Consider the following 19,089-nt stretch of genomic DNA (forward strand, 5'->3'; position numbering starts at 1 on the left):
CCTCACTCATTATGAGAATTTAATAGCCTAAAATACTGATATGGTTTGGCTCTGTGTCCTCACCTAAATCTCATCCTGAATTGTAATCTCCATAATTCCCACCTGTCAAGGGAGATTGTCTTCTGTAGAGATGGGTGAGACCCCATCTCTACAAAAAATTTTAAAAATTAGCTGGGTGTGGTAGCATAGTTCTAGCTACTCGGGAAGCTAAGCCAGGGGGACCACTTGAGCCAAGGCTGCAGTGAGCTGTGATTATGCCACTACAATCCAGCCTGGGTAAGATGCCTCAAAAAAAAAGAAGCCAAGCACAGGGATTCACACCTGTAATCCCAACACTTTGAGAGGCCAAGGCGGGCAGATTGGCGGGCGGATCACCTGAGGTCAGGAGTTTGAGACCAGCCTGGCTAACATGGTGAAACCCCATTTCTACTAAAAATATAAAATAATTGGGCCAGGCGCAGTGGCTCACGCCTGTAATCCCCAACACTTTGGGAGGCCGAGGCGGATGGATCACAAGGTCAAGAGATCGAGACCATTCTGGTCAACATGGTGAAACCCCGTCTCTACTAAAAATACAAAAAAAAAAAAAAAAAAAAAAAAAATTAGCTGGGCATGGTGGCGCATGCCTGTAATCCCAGCTACTCAGGAGGCTGAGGCAGGAGAATTGCCTGAACCCAGGAGGCGGAGGTTGCAGTGAGCCGAGATCGCGCCATTGCTGGGATCTGTCACCCTGGGGAACAAGAGTGAAACTCTGTCTCAAAAAAAAAAAATAAATAAATATATATATATATATATATATATATATATATATATATATATGTGTGTGTATATATATATACACATATATACAAAATAATTAGCTGGATGTGGTAGCCAATGCCTGTAATCTCAGCTACTCAGGAGGCTGAGGCAAGAAAATCGCTTGAATGCGGGAGGTGCAGGTTACAATGAGCCAAGATCATGCCATTGCACTCCAGCTCGGGCAACAAGAGTGAAACTGTCTCAAAAAAAGAAAAAAAACAACAAAGAAATTTCAGGTAGGAATCTAGGAATCTGACACTTGTGAAAAACTAACCTTCACACAGGTGTGTGGTGGGAAAAAAAATGAACTAGGAGATCTAAGTATTTTTATATCAGATATTTTCATTATTACTCACTTTCATTTTCTATAGTAAAAGTATTTTCTTTCAGTCTTATGCTATCATCATCCTGAGTTTCTAAAGATGTTGACTTTATATACAGCTTCCATATTCTTATCAGGCAATCTTGTGAACAGCTTGCTAGGAAAAGATCTTTACCTAATTAAAAAATAAGTTGTTATTAATTTTAAAACATTATATTGTGAAGTTTAGGTATAAGACTTTTTTCTCTACAATATATATATTTCTAGGTTTCCTGAAAAAAAAACAATACTTTGTTTCTGTACCCTTCAATTCGTTTGACCTATATTCATTTTTAGTAACACTGACAAATATGCATGCAATACTAATACATGTATAAAACATGTAGTACTCATACATAGTCTACTAAGTTCTACAAAGAACTTTATAAGAAGGTCTGCATGTGAACAAGACAACTAGTATCATCTAATAAATATCAATTTGTTTAATCCTCTACCACCCAACTAACAACTAACAGAAGGGATAAGCATCCTCCTTTCTCATTGGGACAACAGAAAAACATGACATATAAATAAAACTTAAAAATTAAAACATAAAAGCCTGCTTTCTTGGAAGTAACACATACTTGCTTCCATTATAGGTGCATTAGCAAAATTATGTACTGACCAAAGGCTGCCCATTCCACTCCTCTAATCCAATCCTCATGTCCAGAGAGAGAAAGCACTTTCTGAAACTAATAAGATAAAAATCATTGGGCTTGATGTAGGAATTTAACAACTTCATATATACCGATGACATCATTTGGTCTCAGACAGTCCTACTGCATTGCTCTTTTACTGAGAACACTATCTGATTAGATAGGAAAAAGCTTTCCTTTGGCAATGAAAAACCCATCACATAATATCTAAACCACTAACTGGAGCAACTCTGAGTAGATAATACAATATTTGTAATCTCAAATATTTTAAATGTTTACAAAATAAAATAGTACCTACTGTAGATACAATATAAAGAAAAGGTGGGTTGGGCATGGTAGCTCACACCTATAATCCTAACACCTTGGGAGGCTGAGTTGAGACTATCATTTAAGGCCAGGACATTGAAACTAGCCTGGGCAAAAAGTGAGGCCCTGTGTCCACAAAAATTTTAAAAATTAGCCAAACATGATGATACACGCCTGTGGTCTCAACTACACAGGGGACTGAGGCAGGAGGACTGCTGGAGCCCAGGAAGTCAAGACTACAGTGAGCCATGTTCTCACCACCGTACCAGTCCAGGAGACACAACAAGGAAAAAAAAAAAAAGCAGGGTGTGGTGGCTCACGCCTGTAATCCCAGCAGCACTTTGGGAGGACGAGGTGAGCAGATCACTTGAGGTCAGGAGTTCGACACCAGCCTGACCAACATGGAAAAACCCCATCTCTACCAAAAATACAAAATTAGCCAGGCATGGTGGTCCATGCCCGTAATCCCAGCTACTTGGGAGGCTGAGGCAGGAAAATCGCTTTAACCCAGGAGGCAAAGATTGTGGTGAGCCAAGATTGCACCATTGCACTCCAGCCTGGGCAACAAGAGCAAAACTTCGTTTAAAAAAAAAAAAAGTTGAATAGATGGACTTTCACAACCATTTTTAACCTTCTTATAGAATGCAAAGAAACAAGTATTCTCACTATTAAATAATTAAGTCTAGAGTTAGCCAACCCCTTTCTAAATTTCTCTCCTTTAGTTTAACTACTCAAAGTATAAGGAAAGCTCAGAAGGGCAAATAAACACTTCTAGGAATGCTTCACTGTAGTATGTTATAGCTCATTTAAATTTTTAAGAGAAAAACAACTACCACAGCATCTTCCCTCTCTCCTCCCCCGCCTAATGACCTGTTTCCCCCTAACAACTCTGAGCCTGATAGTCAAGGCAGCGGTTACTTCACGTTCAGAGTAGACAACCATCTTAACAGAGGACTGTCAAAAAAAGATTCCTCTATTGGATTACTTTGGTTTGGATTAGAACATGCCTAAAATTCTATAGTCTGGATATAGTCTGTATTGAGATATAACTAAGTAGAACATAATTCTAGCCTCTTAATAATATTATTACCTGATCATTTTGTTGGGCAAATAAGTGAATTCTGCAATCATCATCACCACATGCTAATATTGGTACTGGGTGGGGGGAACAGAAAAAAAACAGGCTTTACTGAGAGTTCTCTATTCCACTACATGTTATAATTATCAACTATACTGGATTGTAAGGTCTAAGTAAAGAATCCTGACTTCTATTTCCCACACCACTACACGAATAATTGATAATACTCAAGCTCTGCAGGAATACAATGAACATTCTAAAATGTCCTATTCAGTGGTTACTTAGTAAATAATGACTATTAAATGAGAATCCAGTCCTTCCCTCCATTTGATGCCACTTATGATAGAAGAAGTGGAAAAATAAGCTCAAGAGCAAGTAGAGAGCATTTTCACCATGTCAGCCAGAAGACCAAGATGAAAAGTTATTAGGACAACTAAATAATGAACAGCTACTATCAGTCCCAGCATTATGGCTACTGCACACAGATTTAAGGGTATGTTTGTTACTTTGAGGACCTTATATTTTGTTTGAAAACCTTGTTTTATTTCATTTAAAACAAAATAAAAGGCTGGGTGCAGTGGCTCACGCCTGTAATCCTAGGGCGTGATCATTTGGGAGGCTGAAGTGGGTGGATAACCTCATGTCAGGAGTTTGAAACCAGCCTGGCCAACATGATAAAACCCTGTCTCTACCAAAAGTATAAAAATTATCTGGGCATGGTCTGTGATCCCAGCTTCTCAGGAGGCTGAAGCAGGAAAATCACTTGAACCCAGGAGGCAGAAATTGCAGTGAGCCGAGATCACACCACTGCACTTCAACCTGGCTAAAAATCTACACAAGGTTATTAGCCAGGCATGGTGGCATGTGCTTGGAGTCCCAGCTACTCAGGAGGCTGAGGTGAGTTGTGACTGCACCACTGCACTCCAGCCTGGGCAACAGAATGAGACCCTGTCTCAAAAAAATAAAAAATTTAAAAAGCTATGCAAGGGGATCCAGGTGCAGTGGCTCATGTCTGTGATCCTAGCACTTTGGGAGGTGGAGGCAGGAGAACCACTTGAATCCAGGAGTTCAAGACCAGCCTTGGGAACATAAAGAGACCCTGTCTCTACAAGAATAAAAAAAATTGCTGGAGGTAGTGGAGCACGCTTGTAGTTCCAGCTACTTGGCTAAGGTGGGAACATCACCTGAGCGCAGGAGTTTGAGGCTGCAGTGAGCTATGATCACCACTGCACTCCAGCCTAAGTGCAATCTCTAAAAAATAAATAAATAAAATTTAAATTTAAAAACTTTCAAAAGCTATGAAAGACGTGACTATAAAATTATTTTCTTTAATAAGATGAAAAAATTCTTAATAATTTGCTTTACCAAAGGGCAGCCCTAATGACTCTGCTAGATAAAACAGGGACTTTTTCTAACATGCCTTGCCACCAAGTGTGTTTTTCAAAGATTTTCTTACTTTAGATCAACTACCAAAAAACAAACAAACAAAAACACTCCAGTCACTTGGCCTGAATGCAGATGGAATAAATGAAATTCTACATATGATGCCAGAATGTATGCAGCTTCTCTTTCCACAGAGCCTTGCACAAAATGGAAGCATAGCACGAAACCATGGAGTCACAGTTCCTGCTACAGAAGGCAAGAGAGGCTGATGGCTTCCAGGTCCTGCCTCTTCTCTCCATTTGGCCTATCTTCCAGGTAATTGTGGAGGCAAAGCGGCTGACTCACTCACACTGGCTATCATCTTTGTAGAAGATACTCAAAGATAAGTACAGATGGGTTTCACAGCAAAAGGGAAATTTTTCTGTTTGGAGATTTTAAGTGGTCTTGGGCAAAATGTCATTATGTAGGATGTGAAGGAGCTATCATTTTGAGAGAAATGCTCACTTGCTATCTTCATTCAACACTGTTTCAACTTACCCCAGACCTTCACTTTCTAAAGAATTAGATACTTTCTCCAAATTAGATCTATGTACATCCACAGTATATTTGATAGCAGTATCAATGTTGAGTATATAGTAAGTCAAATTATCAATAGCTATCAAAATCCTAATAAGCCCCCCTTAACTTTATGTTCTATACTAAGATTATTTGAATATTATAATAAAAGTATGTTATTCACATCTTAACTTGCTTCATAGAAACATTTAGGTACAAAATTAAATTAAGACCCAATATATTTCTTTTAGGTTCTAATCATATGACAATATGCAAATATACTGCTCTTTTAATATATACTTAGCAGGATACTCACCATCAGTATTTGGCAAAAAAGACAAGCAGAGAGCCAGAGCAAATCCATTTCCAAAGTTTAAAGTCTGAAGGCACGTTACTAAGAAATAATAGAGAACATCATGAACAACTACCTCAGAGCTTATCCAACCGGAGAGGTGGGTAACATCATCACAGTCCCGGGTAAGAGCACAGAGATGAGATACATCAATCCTGAGCCCCCCACCGACCATGTGAAGTTAAATAGCCAAATTTTAACAACGTTACAGAGAGCAAAATGACTTACATGAAAAAATTCTGGCATAGAGAATTTTAAATAAGTGTAAAAGAAAATTTTAGATTAGAATTATATTTTTAAAGTTGCTTGAAAGTTTAAAAAAATTATATATATGCTCTTCTAGTTATCATTCATTTGATAAATATTATTTCGTTTGTCTGGATTATCATGTCTCCAAACCTACCTTCTGAACCCTTTTTAGACCAGAGTCGAACAGTACAATCTGCAGCTGCAGAAACGATCAGTATACATAATGCAGGATCTGATGTCCTCCTCTGGTAAACAGCATGCACCGCATAAACAGGTCCTTCATGGCCTTGAAAATGGACTGCTTTTAACAGCTGAATCAGAAAGAATGACAGAAGCATTGTGGGGAAAAACAGAAATTTTTTTAACATTTATTTAATTGGATAAAGGACACCAATAAAACATCTGACCAGAAATGGGCCCTTTAAGTTGAAAAGAATAAAACTTTTCAAGAAGTCTGTCTGACCATATCAACAACACATAAAACGTGCATACCCTGTGACACAGCAATCTCATAACTAGGGATCTACTCTGAGGAGACAATAGCACTAGGGTAACAAATATTAAAGACAAATGAATATTTACCACTGTTTATAATAGTGAAAAACTGCAATCAACCTAAAGACAGGCAACTAATTAAATTACTGTAGACATATAATGTAGCCAACAAAAAGGATAATATAGATAAATATATGCTTATTACCATGGCAAGATGTCTATGACATTGGTGTTTCTGAAGAATATAGGTCAGCTTTGTGGAATATTCCTCCATTTGGACTGATTAGTCTGATTTTCATTATGAATAGATCTAGGATATACATTCTGACAGCATTACTACATAAGCATATCCCATCAGGAGGCAAGTGATTTCAGTTTGTCCAAGTTTTAGTGAAGCTAACTTTCATATTTAGTAGAAGTATTATCTGCCAGGTTTTTTCACTGTAACATTAATTTTATTTTATTTTATTTATTTTTTTTTTTTGGTGCTGAGTATATTTTGGGATTGAGTAAACATTCTATTACCCATCAAACTTTTACTAACTACCTTTAGCATCCACTCAGCATACCTGCCTAAATCAAGTAGGTCCAAATAGAAAAATAGCAAAGAGAAGTGGGAAATTCCATTTGCTTATCAAGTCTATCTGCTTGTCATCAAGATTATTCCCTCTAGCATTTCTTCTACTGATGTTTTCGGGTTTTTTTTTTTTTTTTAAGTTTAAAGTGTGAGATATTCCACCACTTCTTTTAAAAGGTATCTTCTATGAACTGTCTGCTGAAATACTGGTGTTCCTTAAATGTCTTTTCAGTTGTTTCTCCAATTATAATACTTACTAAAGAAGGTATGTAATACTCACATATAAGGGTCTGTACACCAACTTTCTTTAGAATCATTAGCCTTTGACTTCTTGGAAAAAACACTTAACCCAGGTGTGGTGGTATGTGTCAGCAGTCCGTTACGTAGGAGGATCACCTGAGTCCAGGAGTCCCTGGCTATAGTGCACTAACATCATACCTATAAACAGCCACTGCACTCCAGCCTGGGCAACACAGCCAGATCTCATCTCTAAAAGGTTTTAAAAAACCCTCAGATACAGTATAATCTCTGTTATGCATAATTATACACATATAACTAGAGATGTGGAATGACTTTCATCAGAAAGTTAACTCTGCTCAGATTTTGTATAGGTTTCTTTATACTTTTCATATTTATAATCTTTTATTATTTTTTACAAGTCTGTCATTACCCCCTAAAAATATTAAATCTATTGAAAATACTCATTTCACATCTTTAAGCACAGTTACAGCTCAATCAGATAATTTTAAAAAACATAATATAACAGAAGTGTGGGGTGGCACTGAGAAGGGTCTTGTAAGTCTATATTCGTATAGCAAAAGCATTGAAAACAGATCAGCGCATGTAAGAACAGTTTGAAAATCATTCCAAAATGACAGGAAATTCATAGAGACATTTAACAGCATACAAATATGGGAGTAGAAATCAGAGCAAAGGGTACAGGGCCTGTGTAGTATAAAAGATACAGCACTTGCATTGCTGATGAGCAAGATTTAGGAAACGTCATAAAGGAATAACAGAGTTAAATTGAAGGAAAAAATTAAAAATAAAAGTAAATTTAACAGTCATTCCTGAGACCAGCCTGGGCAACAGAGTTAACACCCCATCTCTACAAAAAAATACAAAAATCAGCCAAGCATGATGTCAGGCACCTGTAGTCCCAGCTACTCAGGAGGCTGAGGTGAGCCATGATCCTCGCCACTGCACTTCAGCCTGGGTGACAGAGTGAGACTCTGCCCCTTAAAAAACAAACAAACAAGATCATTTCTTATGATTATAAACACATCTACCCACCTGATTATCCTCGATTTCCCAGTGAATCACCTGATTATCAGATCCTCCAGAAACTAATTCAGTAGAAGAGGCTGAAAAAAATTATATTTCCGTAAATATATTTATTCATTTTTTTCTGCAATTTTTTAAAGTTTCCAAGCTATACCAAAGAACAATATTCCTGTACCCTCTACTTAGATTCACAAACTGGTAACATTTTGCCATATTCACTTAATATCTCACTCTTCATATATAAATATATATATATATATATACATACATACATACATATATACATATACATACATACATACACAACTTTTTTAGGAGGCAAACTACTTAAAACTAAGTGGCAGACACTGTGATCTCTGATCCTCAAAGACCATATATCTCCTAAGGATGAAAACACTTTCCTACATTACCTCAATACAATTATCACATTCAAGAATTCTAACATTGCTAAGTATGATTATGTAACATATGGTCCATATTAAAATGTCCCAGTTGTCCCAGTAATGCCTTTTATAACTTTGTTTGGGATGCAGAATCTAAGGAAACATACTGAACATTTGGGTATCACATCTTTTTAGTCTTCTTTAATCTAGAACAGTTTCCTACTCCCCCTCTTTTTTGTGACAATGACAGTGCCTGGCAGTTGTTTTGCAGAATGTCCCTCAATCCCTGTTTGACTATTTCCTCATGATTAGATGCAGGCTAAACACTCTTGGCAGGAACATTATATGAAATGTTGTAGTCAGGTGCTACTATCAAGAATGACTTATTTTTGAAATTAGAGACATACTTCGAAATAGATCTTTTAAACACTTGCAACTTCTCAGTGATAACAGAAGAAAAAAATAGTACCAAAAAAGGGGCAAATAACCTAATTTGGGCTTGAATTTTCTTTTTATTTGTTTCAGAGAAGCAGCTGGCATAGTCTAAAGAGCATTAGATTTGTACTCAGAAGGCCCAGGTTCAAGTCCTAACTCTGCTGCCAGCCAACTGTGATCATAGGCTTCAACTTCATGTGTCACAGAAATTAAGTCACTTAACAAACTGTATGATTTTAACAATGTCTATACATAAAAGTAATATGTTAAAATTCGGACATAATAAAAACACGAAATGATATTAAAATTTTATCACTGATAAAGGATTGGAAAGGCTATCTGCATTATCTGGCAGTTTGATTAAAGGAAATCAATCATGATAGGTAAAGATCACAGCAATAAGCAATTCATTTTATGTAACCTCACTTTTAAAGGGAAGATAAAATATACAAGCCCAAATTAATATTTTATAAAAAATCCCTAAACTGAGAGTCAGTCTTTGATGTTATTTGGTGGCAATTAATATAATTACAATCGTGTTTTATTATCCACACTAATAGCCACCCCTTGTACCATTTAATGATTTTTACTGACCTGACATGTGTCTAATCCTACAGAAGCAAATGAAGTAGCTTATTAAACTTTTTAAAACATCATTTATAAAATCACAGCAAAGTCTTAATAATTTAGAAAATTCTGCATTTGTGCCTCGCTCAGAATGCCCTCAAATATTTGTGGAATGAAAAATAAAACTAATTCAGAATCCATAACAATACTACAGTAAGTATATTTAAGATAACTAAAGAACTATCATAGGATTTTGGGAGTACCATCTAAAGGCAACCAATATTTCAACTGAAAATTCTGGAGTCAGAATCTTAGAAATGGAAGAGACCTGGAGATAATCTTGTCCAGAAATCTTCAAAACATTTGGTCTTAGAATTCCTTTATAGTCTTAAAATTTTTGAGGACCCCCCAAAAGCTTTTGATTATATGAATCATATATAGCAGTATTAACCACATTGGAAATTAAAACTGAGAAATATAAAAAATATATGTTTAACCATTTACTTAAAAATAACAAGGGGTTCCATGATACGTTAACATACATAACATTTTGATGGGGAAAAACCCCAATAGTTTCCAAAACAAAAAATTAACAAAAAAGAGGAACTCTTTCACATTTCTACAAATCTCTTTAACATATGAGTTTATTTGAATATAGCTGCATTGTCCTATCTGCTTCTGTATTTAATCTGCTGCAGTATCATACATCATGTGGCTGCTGGAAAACACTGTACATTCATGACAGAATGAGAATGAAAACTATGAATAACTTCTCGATATTATTACGAAAATAATTTGATCTCACAGGTCTTACAAACAGATTCTAAGACTCCCTTTTTCTAGTCCAGTCTTTTACTTTTCAGACATAACTAAGGTGCAAACTACGGTCATTAGAGATGCAATGTCTTGCCTAAAAAAGCAATAGCTGGCCAGGTACAGTAGCTCATACCTGTAGTCCTAGCACTTTGGGAGGCCATGGAGGGAAGACTGCTTGAGATTAGGAGTACAGAGGAGCCTGGGCTACGGCGCTGTCTTAAAAAAAAAATACTAGAGCGGTATCATGCCACACATCTGTGGTCCCTGCTCCTGCAGGGAACTCCGAGGGAGCCACTGCATTCCAGCTTGGGACAAGTGAGATCCTGTCTCTAAAAAAAATAAATTCTAGTCTCCAGCCAGTTAGCTAAAAAAAAGAAATCAAAAATTTAAAATAATAAAAGAAAAAAGAATAAAAAGAAAAAGGAATAGCTTGTTTGTGGCAGAAACAGACCTAGAAGCTGAGTCTCTGAATCACAGCCTCAGAGTAGGCCCTGCTAACAAATTTTTAAAAGTTTATGGGCAACTGGGGAGGTAGGATGGGATTCTGCCAAAGTCTAGGGCTGCACTACCCTCATCCTAAGCACTGCTGTATAATCCAAGCTTCAACAAAGTAAAAATACAGTTCAGATATTTTACTGGGCATATCATTTTTCTATTTCTCCAACCACAGAACATCATATAAGGTAATAATATATATTAAGAGAAGTGATGAGAAAAAATGGCTAATCATACTTTATCAGAAAACAATGAGGTTAACTTTAACAATCTGGTTAATACTTACAGCCATCCTGTTTACAAATCCACTGTATGCAATTGACTCGGGCGGTGTGACCATTCAGGTTGGTAACAACAACCCTTTTCTTTAGAGAAGAAAATACCAGTTAGTAAATTGGAATTTATCCTACAGAAAAATTAATAAATAAGTAAAAACAGATTTCAGTGTTTTGGATACTAATACAAAGATTAGGATTACATAAAACAGATTTGCCTTCTTCAATCCAAAAACTTTTATCCATGGCTTAAGTTATCCATTCCTCTAAATTAGTCCTGACTTTCTTGAGACTCCACATTCCCCGCATCCTGTCCTCTCATTACACTGAGCTCTCAGGTCTGTATCCACCTGGTTCTACTCACTCTCCTACAATGTCCACATCCTTCTCACCCAGGCAGCCTGTCCTGACACAAGCTAGACAAGCAGCTGCTTCCTTATGGAAGTAGGCCCACCATGCTTGCACCAATCTGAAGGTTCCACTGGCCAAAAAAAAAAAAAAGTCCTTCAATAGATGAATCTGTGATTAATGAGTACAAGTTCACAGTTCACTTTGCATGCCATGGCCAATCAGACAGTGGGTTTTTCAGCTGCAGTGGCACAATGTCACAAGGACTACTAAGGATCTCACACATCAGATTCCTGCAGGGCCTACTGCCAGATTTCCCACAGATCCTCAACAAGCTGCTTTCACCAACCTCACCCCACACTTGCAGCTCTTATACTTCACATACCACTAAATTTTAACTATGCCTATTGCGTCTCCCTCTTTACAGCCCCTTTCTCTATTCATTGCCAATGGCAATGGTTTTGAATCTGCTTATATGTCAGCTAGAATTCTCATGGCGAAGAAAAAGAGGCAAATGTGCATAAACTAATATATTTCACATACAGGTTATTTGGGGTTGTAAAACAACTAACTGTATTTCATTGTCTCTCTCACTAGGCTGAGAATTCCTTGATGGCCACGCATTATCTTTCATTATCTGTGTCATCATCACTCAGCCCAGGGCTAACCCACAGATGGTTCTTAAAGACTTGCTGAATGAGCATCATTCCCAAAACTTTTAGTATTTGACATGCTTCTATGCCTATATTTACTTAAAAGCCCAATCAAGGCCAGGTGCAGTGGCTCATGCTTGTAATCCCAGTACTCTGGGAGTCTAAGGCAGGTGGATCATTTGAGGCCAGGAGTTCGAGACCAGCCTGGCCAACACAGTAAAACCTGTCTCTACTAAAAACACAAAAATTCACCAGGCATGGTGGTGCACACCTGCAATCCCTGCTACTGGGGAGGCTGAGGCATGACAATCACTTGATCTTGGGAGGCGGAGATTGCAGGTTGCACTGAGCTGAGATTGTGTCACTACACGCCAAGAAAAAAAAAAACCCAACCAGCAAATATTTAACAGGAAAAACTCCTTAGACTCAATACTTCTTTGTCAATATGCTAAAATTCACTAGCTCAGCCATCAGGTTATCATTTAAAATATGATGGAAAGCAAAGGAACAAATCTATTCAACTTCTACAAAAACATGGGATTCTACAGCTGAATCAGAATGGGCCTGCTGGGGTCTCTCCCACTTATAATCTGTCCTTGCCTCATGGTCCCTTTTAAAGTTTACCCTTGTTTTTCCATTTGCTCTTGCCATTCAAGAACGCAAATAATAAGAAACAAAAACCGGGAAGAAGCAAGCAAGCTTAAGATGGGGTAACGTGGATAAAAATATTTGACATATAAATTTGAATCTGCAAAGGGTGTGAGAATATAATTATTATTATTTGAGATAGGATCTGGCTCTGTTGCCCTGGCTGGAGTCAAGTGGTGTAACCGCCATTCACTGCAGCCTCAAAGTCCTGCTCCCATCTTAACCTCCCCAGTAGCTGGGAATACAGGCGCACACCACCACAACCAGTTGTTTGTTAATTTTTTGTACATCTAGCTATTTGCTTTTTAATTTTTTGTAGAGACTTGGGTCTCGCTATGTTGCTAAGCTGGTCTCAAACTCCTGGATTTAAGTGATGCTCCCACCTCTGCCTCCCAAAGTGCTGGGATTGCAGGAATAAGCCACGCTCCCGGCCAATAATGAAATTTTTATCGAATTAACAAAGCAATATGATCAGAAATCCATATAGCCATCTCCTGTGTTGTATTTTAACTTTCAGCATTTTACTTTTTATACTTAGCCTCCTTTTGAGATGAAAGACTAACTGTATTGACCTAAATTAAATTAGCCAGTGGGAATGGGGTTATAACGAATTCCGGAGAGCATGCAAAACCTATTCACTTGAGAAATTTGGTAAGGAAAATGCCAAGAAAACCAACTGACTGGGTGAAGTCGAGGGAAGTCCTGCCTTATAATCAGTGCTTGGGATCCCCATTCCCTATTGCATTTCCCCCAAACTGGCACTTTCTCTAAGAGGTCCATTCCCGTAGCTAAAACACAGGTAACATTTCCATGAAATTTAATACAACTAAAGTTCATTAACCAAAATTGAAGGAAATACAGAAATGAGACTCCATCTGTGGGATGATTTTAATCCCCACATAAATTTCAATTGTTTTAAAACCCAAGCTGATTAACCGCACTACAACTGCCAAGCCGGCTAAGATTCTCATCATTCGGCTAAGATTCTCATCATTCGGGTTACAGCGTGGGGCTAACAGGTTACTGGCAGGTCATGGGTAGCAATGGCCCTAGGATGACGCCGCGCGTGGGACAGAGAGGGGTGAGAGACGAGTCCGGCGGGTCCACCGGAGAGTCCCAATCCAAACTCCGCTCCCCTGAGCCCACCCGACTCGCCCCCTCGGTCTGGGGCGGCAACTATAGCGCCTCCGAAGCACGCCCACAGGTTCAAACCTCAAAAGCACAAGGATCAGGCGTCCAGCGACCTCTCTTACCAGGGGGTCATAGAGCACCACAGAGCAGGACGTGCCAAAGGCCAAAAGTCCTCTGGGCCCAGAGCTCCAGTTCAGGACTCCCCGCCCCCGGTTTGGGCAGCAAAACACATGAGAAGTCTCCAGCACGGGTGCCACCATGTCGCTAGCTGGTCGGCCGCAGACACAGACGCGCACTTCCGCCCTCAGAGCGGAACTACTAGCTTGGCTTCTCCTGGGGCATCACCCGGTCCGCGTTTCGCAGGCAGCCGAGTGTCAGACGAAGGCAGCCCCGCCCCACTGCGGTCCTCCGAACCCCAGCACCCGCAACACACACTCTAACCGTGTCAAGGCCACTGCTCTGCTAGCTCGGCTCTGGGACCGCGGCCCCGCCCCGCGCACAAGCCAGGCCTTTGTCCCAAGAGCAAAATCCTACCCTAGTGGCCGGGAACCCTCCCGAAGGACATGGGGCTCATGTGCCAGGGCAGCGTGAGAAACATCCCGCTGCCCCTTACAGCCCGGCTCCCTGCAGCGGCCAGGGCTAGCCCTGGGGGCGCTAACTAGCGAGCCGGGCCTCCAAGAAAGTACCCCCAGCTGCTTAGAGTGCGCTAGGGCCGCGCCACACCCTCGCGGCGACGGCGAACACGGAAAAGCGGATCCGTCTACGGAGCCGGGTTCCGGGGTCGCACTGCGCATGCCCCGCAGTCCTTGCCAAAGGGGGCGGTGGTTCCCCGCGGCGCTGAGCTCGGCGGTAATTAGTGATTGTCCTCCAGCTCCGCGAAGGCGAGGGGCGCGGCTGCCTGGTGGCTGCGCGGCGCTACCCCCGGACCGAGGGGCAGCCAACCCAATGAAACTACCGCGTGTCCGCGCCTGGTAGAGATTTCTCGAAGAGACCAGTGCGTCCGTTTCGAGCCCTCCGGACCGCCCGCGTGGAACCGAACCTGCGCGCGTGGCTGGGCCGTGGGACCACGAGGCCGCGGAGACGTGAGTCTTTGAGGTCCGGGAGCAGGGCGGCTGGGAGGGGGAGCCCCGCAGGCCAGACAGGCAGGGAGGTTCTGCAGAGACGGGATCCTGCGGGCTGGGTATGGGGGCTACGGAAAGAGGATGCTGGGGGGCTCGCGTCCACTCGCCCTAGAGAGCCTTACTTCTAAGGGTGCTCAGATGGGCTTTGGGGTCCAACGGAGGATTTTTTGACGAAACGATTCGTACTTTTAATCCCATATCCGAAGAAGCCACTGACGTGTTTAGAAATAAAAAGCTTTTAGAAGAGAGCTTTGTGCCCTCTTTTCTGTTTCTGCAGTTGCCTTTTTCTCCAAGGCCCTTCTGCTTTCCGTTTTTCTCCAGCACGCGCCAACTTCCAGGGAAGGAGATTCTCGAACGGGTCCGCGACCGCGCTCAGCATCCTCCCTGGAGAAAGGCTTGGAGCTGCTTGGAGCTGTCCCCTGTGCTAGTCCCCTCCCATCGCGCTCCTCGCCTCTCTCCTGGGAATGATTTCTAAATGTTTGTCTTTTGCCAGTAAAAGAATTCCCGAAACTTCAGGCCCCAAAAATTCTTCTTTCATAAGCCTCGTTATACGCCGTACCTCCATTTCCCACCGCTCTGTATGATACGCTGCACTTGTGCAACACCTGAGTTTTGACGAGCACTTATGATACACATTCCTTCAAGTGTTTTCCTCATTCGCCTTACAAAATAGATATTACCGGTGTTTTAGATAAGGTGATGAATTCCAGAGCCCTGTTTAAAGACGAACAGCTGGCTGTGGTAGAGCTTGGTAGCCCCATGCTATTGCTTAGTTGGAAACTCGACTTCTGCGTCTTTTGCAGGAGATGTGAGTTTGACCACCATCAGGTCCACCGTTGGTGCTGGACCTCCTGCTGGGTCTGAATTAACTGAATTCTGGCTCTGCTTAACACAATTCTGCTTTTCAAAATCCAACTCAATTGCTGACTCCTCTCTGGGGCATGGGCCTTTGGTTCCAAACACTGTTGTGGGTGATTAACAGTCTGTGATTAAATGTTGACAAGGATGCTACAGTGAGTTTTTCATGATGTTCAATTTACTTAGAGTTCTATGTGTGGACATAATATGTCTGATTCATTGTCAAGTAGGAAAAAAGATTCCATGTTTATTTAAAGTATACACCTATTTAAGGCTGAAGGTGGTGGTCACGCCTGTAATCCCAGCACTTTGGGAAGTGGAGGTGGAGAATCTCTTGAGGCCAGGAGTTCAAGACCAGCCTGAGCAACATAGTGAGACCTTGTCTCTACTCAAAAAAAAAACTTGTTTAAAAAAATTAAGTACACATGTATTTGAGTATGCATGGAAAATATCATGAGGGATACACTGGCAAAATTGAGCACCTTTGAGGATTGTGATTGGGGAAAAGGGCCTTAAATGGACTTGTATATAAGGAGAGTGTATTCGTTTAAAATTTTTTAAATATGTGAATTCTGAGATGATTATTTCTATTTTTTGGTGTTAGAAGATTATTATATGAAATGGTGGTGATGATGAAGGTAGCTAGATTTCATGTAGTTCTTTTTTTTTTTTTTTTTTTTTTTGAGACAGGGTTTCACCCTGTTGCCCAGGCTGGTCTCAAACTTTTGACCTCGGGTAATCTGCCTGTCTCAGCCTCCTAAAGTGCTAGAATTAGAGGCATGAGCCACCACGCCCTGCCCAGATTTCATTTTGAATCATTGGCCTCAGTGATTCAAATAATTGTTCAAATAAATTCTCAACTTCAGTGAGAAGTTGATGGCTGTGGCCGCATGGATCTCTCCTGTCTCTGAGTTTCTATTGCTTTTACAGTGTTAATGTCAGTCTCTTAGCACTCAGCTAGCTGCTCTCCAGTGGTTTCATGTGTTTTAACAATGCAAAGGTAGAGCCTAGGATTCTAGTTCTTTCCATATTCACAGAACCTAGTGCCACACTGGTCACACCACATGATCCTCTGAACTTTGATTATTTGATTACCCATTAATTTTCAGTAAGAGGTTTCTTAATTCAATTTGTTTTAGAAATGAGTCAATTTTTTTTCCTGTCTTTTCTAGGAATGCACGATGGCGAGGAAGTTATCTGTAATCTTGATCCTGACCTTTGCCCTCTCTGTCACAAATCCCCTTCATGAACTAAAATCAGCAGCTGCATTCCCCCAGACCACTGAGAAAATTAATCCAAATTGGGAATCTGGCATTAATGTTGACTTGGCAATTACCACACGCCAATATCATCTACAACAGCTTTTCTACCGCTATGGAGAAAATAATACCTTGTCAGTAGAAGGGTTCAGAAAATTGCTTCAAAATATAGGCATAGATAAGATTAAAAGAATCCATATACACCATGACCATGAGCATCACTCTGACCACGAGCATCACTCTGACCACGAGCATCACTCAGACCATGATCATCACTCTCACCGTAATCATGCTGCTTCTGGTAAAAATAATCGGAAAGCTCTTTGCCCAGACCATGATTCAGATAGTTCAGGTAAGGAACCTAGAAACAGCCAGGGGAAAGGAGCTCACCAACTCGAACACGCCAGTGGTAGAAGGAATGTCAAGGACAGTGTTAGTGCTAGTGAAGTGACCTCAACCACGTACAACACTGTCTCTGAAGGAACTCACTTTCTAGAGACAATAGAGACTCCAAAACCTGGAAAACTCTTCCCCAAAGATGTAAGCGGCTCCACTCCAGCCAGTGTCACAGAAAAGAGCCGGGTGAGCCGGCTGGCTGGTAGGAAAACAAATGAATCTGTGAGTGAGCCCCGAAAAGGCTTTATGTATTCCAGAAACATGAATGAAAATCCTCAGGAGGTAAGTTGAGTGCCGTTCATTATTTTAATATACCTGTGTGTCTGTCCTGTCTCTGCTACTAAAGTAAAAATAAAATGGTGAAGTTATTAAAAAGGGAATTTCCACCTTCTCAGCAAGACACTTGGCACAAAGCATGCCTGCTATGTTGTAAACGTTCCCAATTCAGAACTTAGGGAATAGTTCTTTTGGTGAGTATAGTGCTTCCTCCTAAAATTTTTTCTGATATAGAATATAAAAAGAAAGGTATCAAGGTTATCTTTAGAGAAAGACTATAAAGGTGCATATTATTAGTAAAAAAATAGAAAATTAGGGGTTGAAAGCAGGAGTTAGAATCCATGTTTTAGAGAAAGGTGTGACTGAGGGGCTGAAGACCACTGAGAATAGCACTGCTACCTCCTTGACAGAGGTCCACAATGACTTGAGAAGTGTTTGAAATTGCAGCAGTTTCCAAGAATGTCTTGCTGGACAAGGGAAAAGTCTGGGTAGTGAGATTGAGTTCATGTGGTTTTTCTAGAGTACACTTCCACACTCTACATAATTCGCCTTGACTGAGAGATGTCAAGAACAAAGAATTGTGTTTAAAAAAAAAAAAAGAAAGAAGGAATTAGTTGATACAGTTAGATAAGTAAAACTTAAGTACTTCATTCAAACCAGCATGTCACTGTACTAATTCTGGAATAATTCTAGTAGTGGTCATACCCATAGCAACACTGATGATAGAGTGCTCTGAGTAGTATCAACTGAGAATTATGGTGGGAGTTTAAAATGCCTTTACAGAAGATGAGAAACTGGTACTAAAGCCAGTTTTGAGTTGTTTTTTTGTTTTTTTTTTTCTTGGTTGGGGGAAAGACTGCACAGAGGAGTATCTTCAGACTAAGTTTGTCATCCAATTAAGTAGTTGAGAACATCTGCCTGCCAGTACAGGTTTGTTTTATTAACCAGCCTTGCCCTCCGCAAGAATCATCTGCATAATTTAATATCCTCTCATTGCAGAGCATTACTTTGCCAGGTATGTAGACAGAACTGAGTTTTTGCAAGTAAAGTCATTACTAGAAGAGGGGCATGTCTTGGACTTGTTTAGGCCAAGTAGGATAGCGTTAGTACTGAAGCAACATATTTCTCAATCTCTGATGAGCCTCATTGTGAAATTAAAGCTCATTTCCTTAATACATTTATACAATGAGTTAACAGGCTTGTGAATCTCCATTTATCCTCATGCTTGTTCCACTTGAGGCTTTCTCCCTAGGTGACTGGTGATGTACTGCTTCCCTGATGAAGTAGACAGAAGAGATGGGATACCACTGTGGTGACATAGTATCACCAGG

At 40.3% G+C, this 19,089-nt stretch overlaps 2 protein-coding genes across 6 annotated transcripts in view; one reads left to right on the plus strand and one right to left on the minus strand.

Moving 5' to 3' along the window:
• The window catches only part of ELP2 (elongator acetyltransferase complex subunit 2), a 46,589-nt gene extending 32,383 nt beyond the window's left edge, over window positions 1–14,206 (minus strand). For 2 of the 3 annotated variants that reach the window (XM_003924719.4, XM_074383571.1), the window contains exons 1-8: window positions 13,971–14,206; window positions 11,080–11,158; window positions 8,107–8,177; window positions 5,896–6,052; window positions 5,457–5,534; window positions 3,215–3,279; window positions 1,788–1,854; window positions 1,158–1,298 (exon numbers count right to left, since the gene is read on the minus strand). In XM_003924719.4, coding sequence (XP_003924768.1) covers window positions 1,158–1,298; window positions 1,788–1,854; window positions 3,215–3,279; window positions 5,457–5,534; window positions 5,896–6,052; window positions 8,107–8,177; window positions 11,080–11,158; window positions 13,971–14,108 — 796 coding nt within the window. In that variant the 5' untranslated portion in view covers window positions 14,109–14,206. The remainder of the gene's footprint in view (window positions 1–1,157; window positions 1,299–1,787; window positions 1,855–3,214; window positions 3,280–5,456; window positions 5,535–5,895; window positions 6,053–8,106; window positions 8,178–11,079; window positions 11,159–13,970) is intronic. The other variant, XM_074383572.1, reaches the window with a different exon arrangement.
• Window positions 14,207–14,589: 383 nt separating this feature from the next.
• Window positions 14,590–19,089, plus strand: part of SLC39A6 (solute carrier family 39 member 6) — a 28,043-nt gene continuing 23,543 nt past the window's right edge. Inside the window, exons 1-2 of one of the 3 annotated variants that reach the window (XM_074383573.1) lie at window positions 14,590–14,943; window positions 17,000–17,764. In XM_074383573.1, coding sequence (XP_074239674.1) covers window positions 17,009–17,764 — 756 coding nt within the window. In that variant the 5' untranslated portion in view covers window positions 14,590–14,943; window positions 17,000–17,008. Of the gene's footprint in view, window positions 14,944–16,119; window positions 16,199–16,999; window positions 17,765–19,089 lie in introns of those variants that run through there. The other 2 variants (XM_003924724.4, XM_074383574.1) reach the window with 2 other exon arrangements.

Source organism: Saimiri boliviensis, chromosome 13 (genome assembly GCF_048565385.1).
Source record: "Saimiri boliviensis isolate mSaiBol1 chromosome 13, mSaiBol1.pri, whole genome shotgun sequence".
NCBI lineage: Eukaryota > Metazoa > Chordata > Mammalia > Primates > Cebidae > Saimiri > Saimiri boliviensis.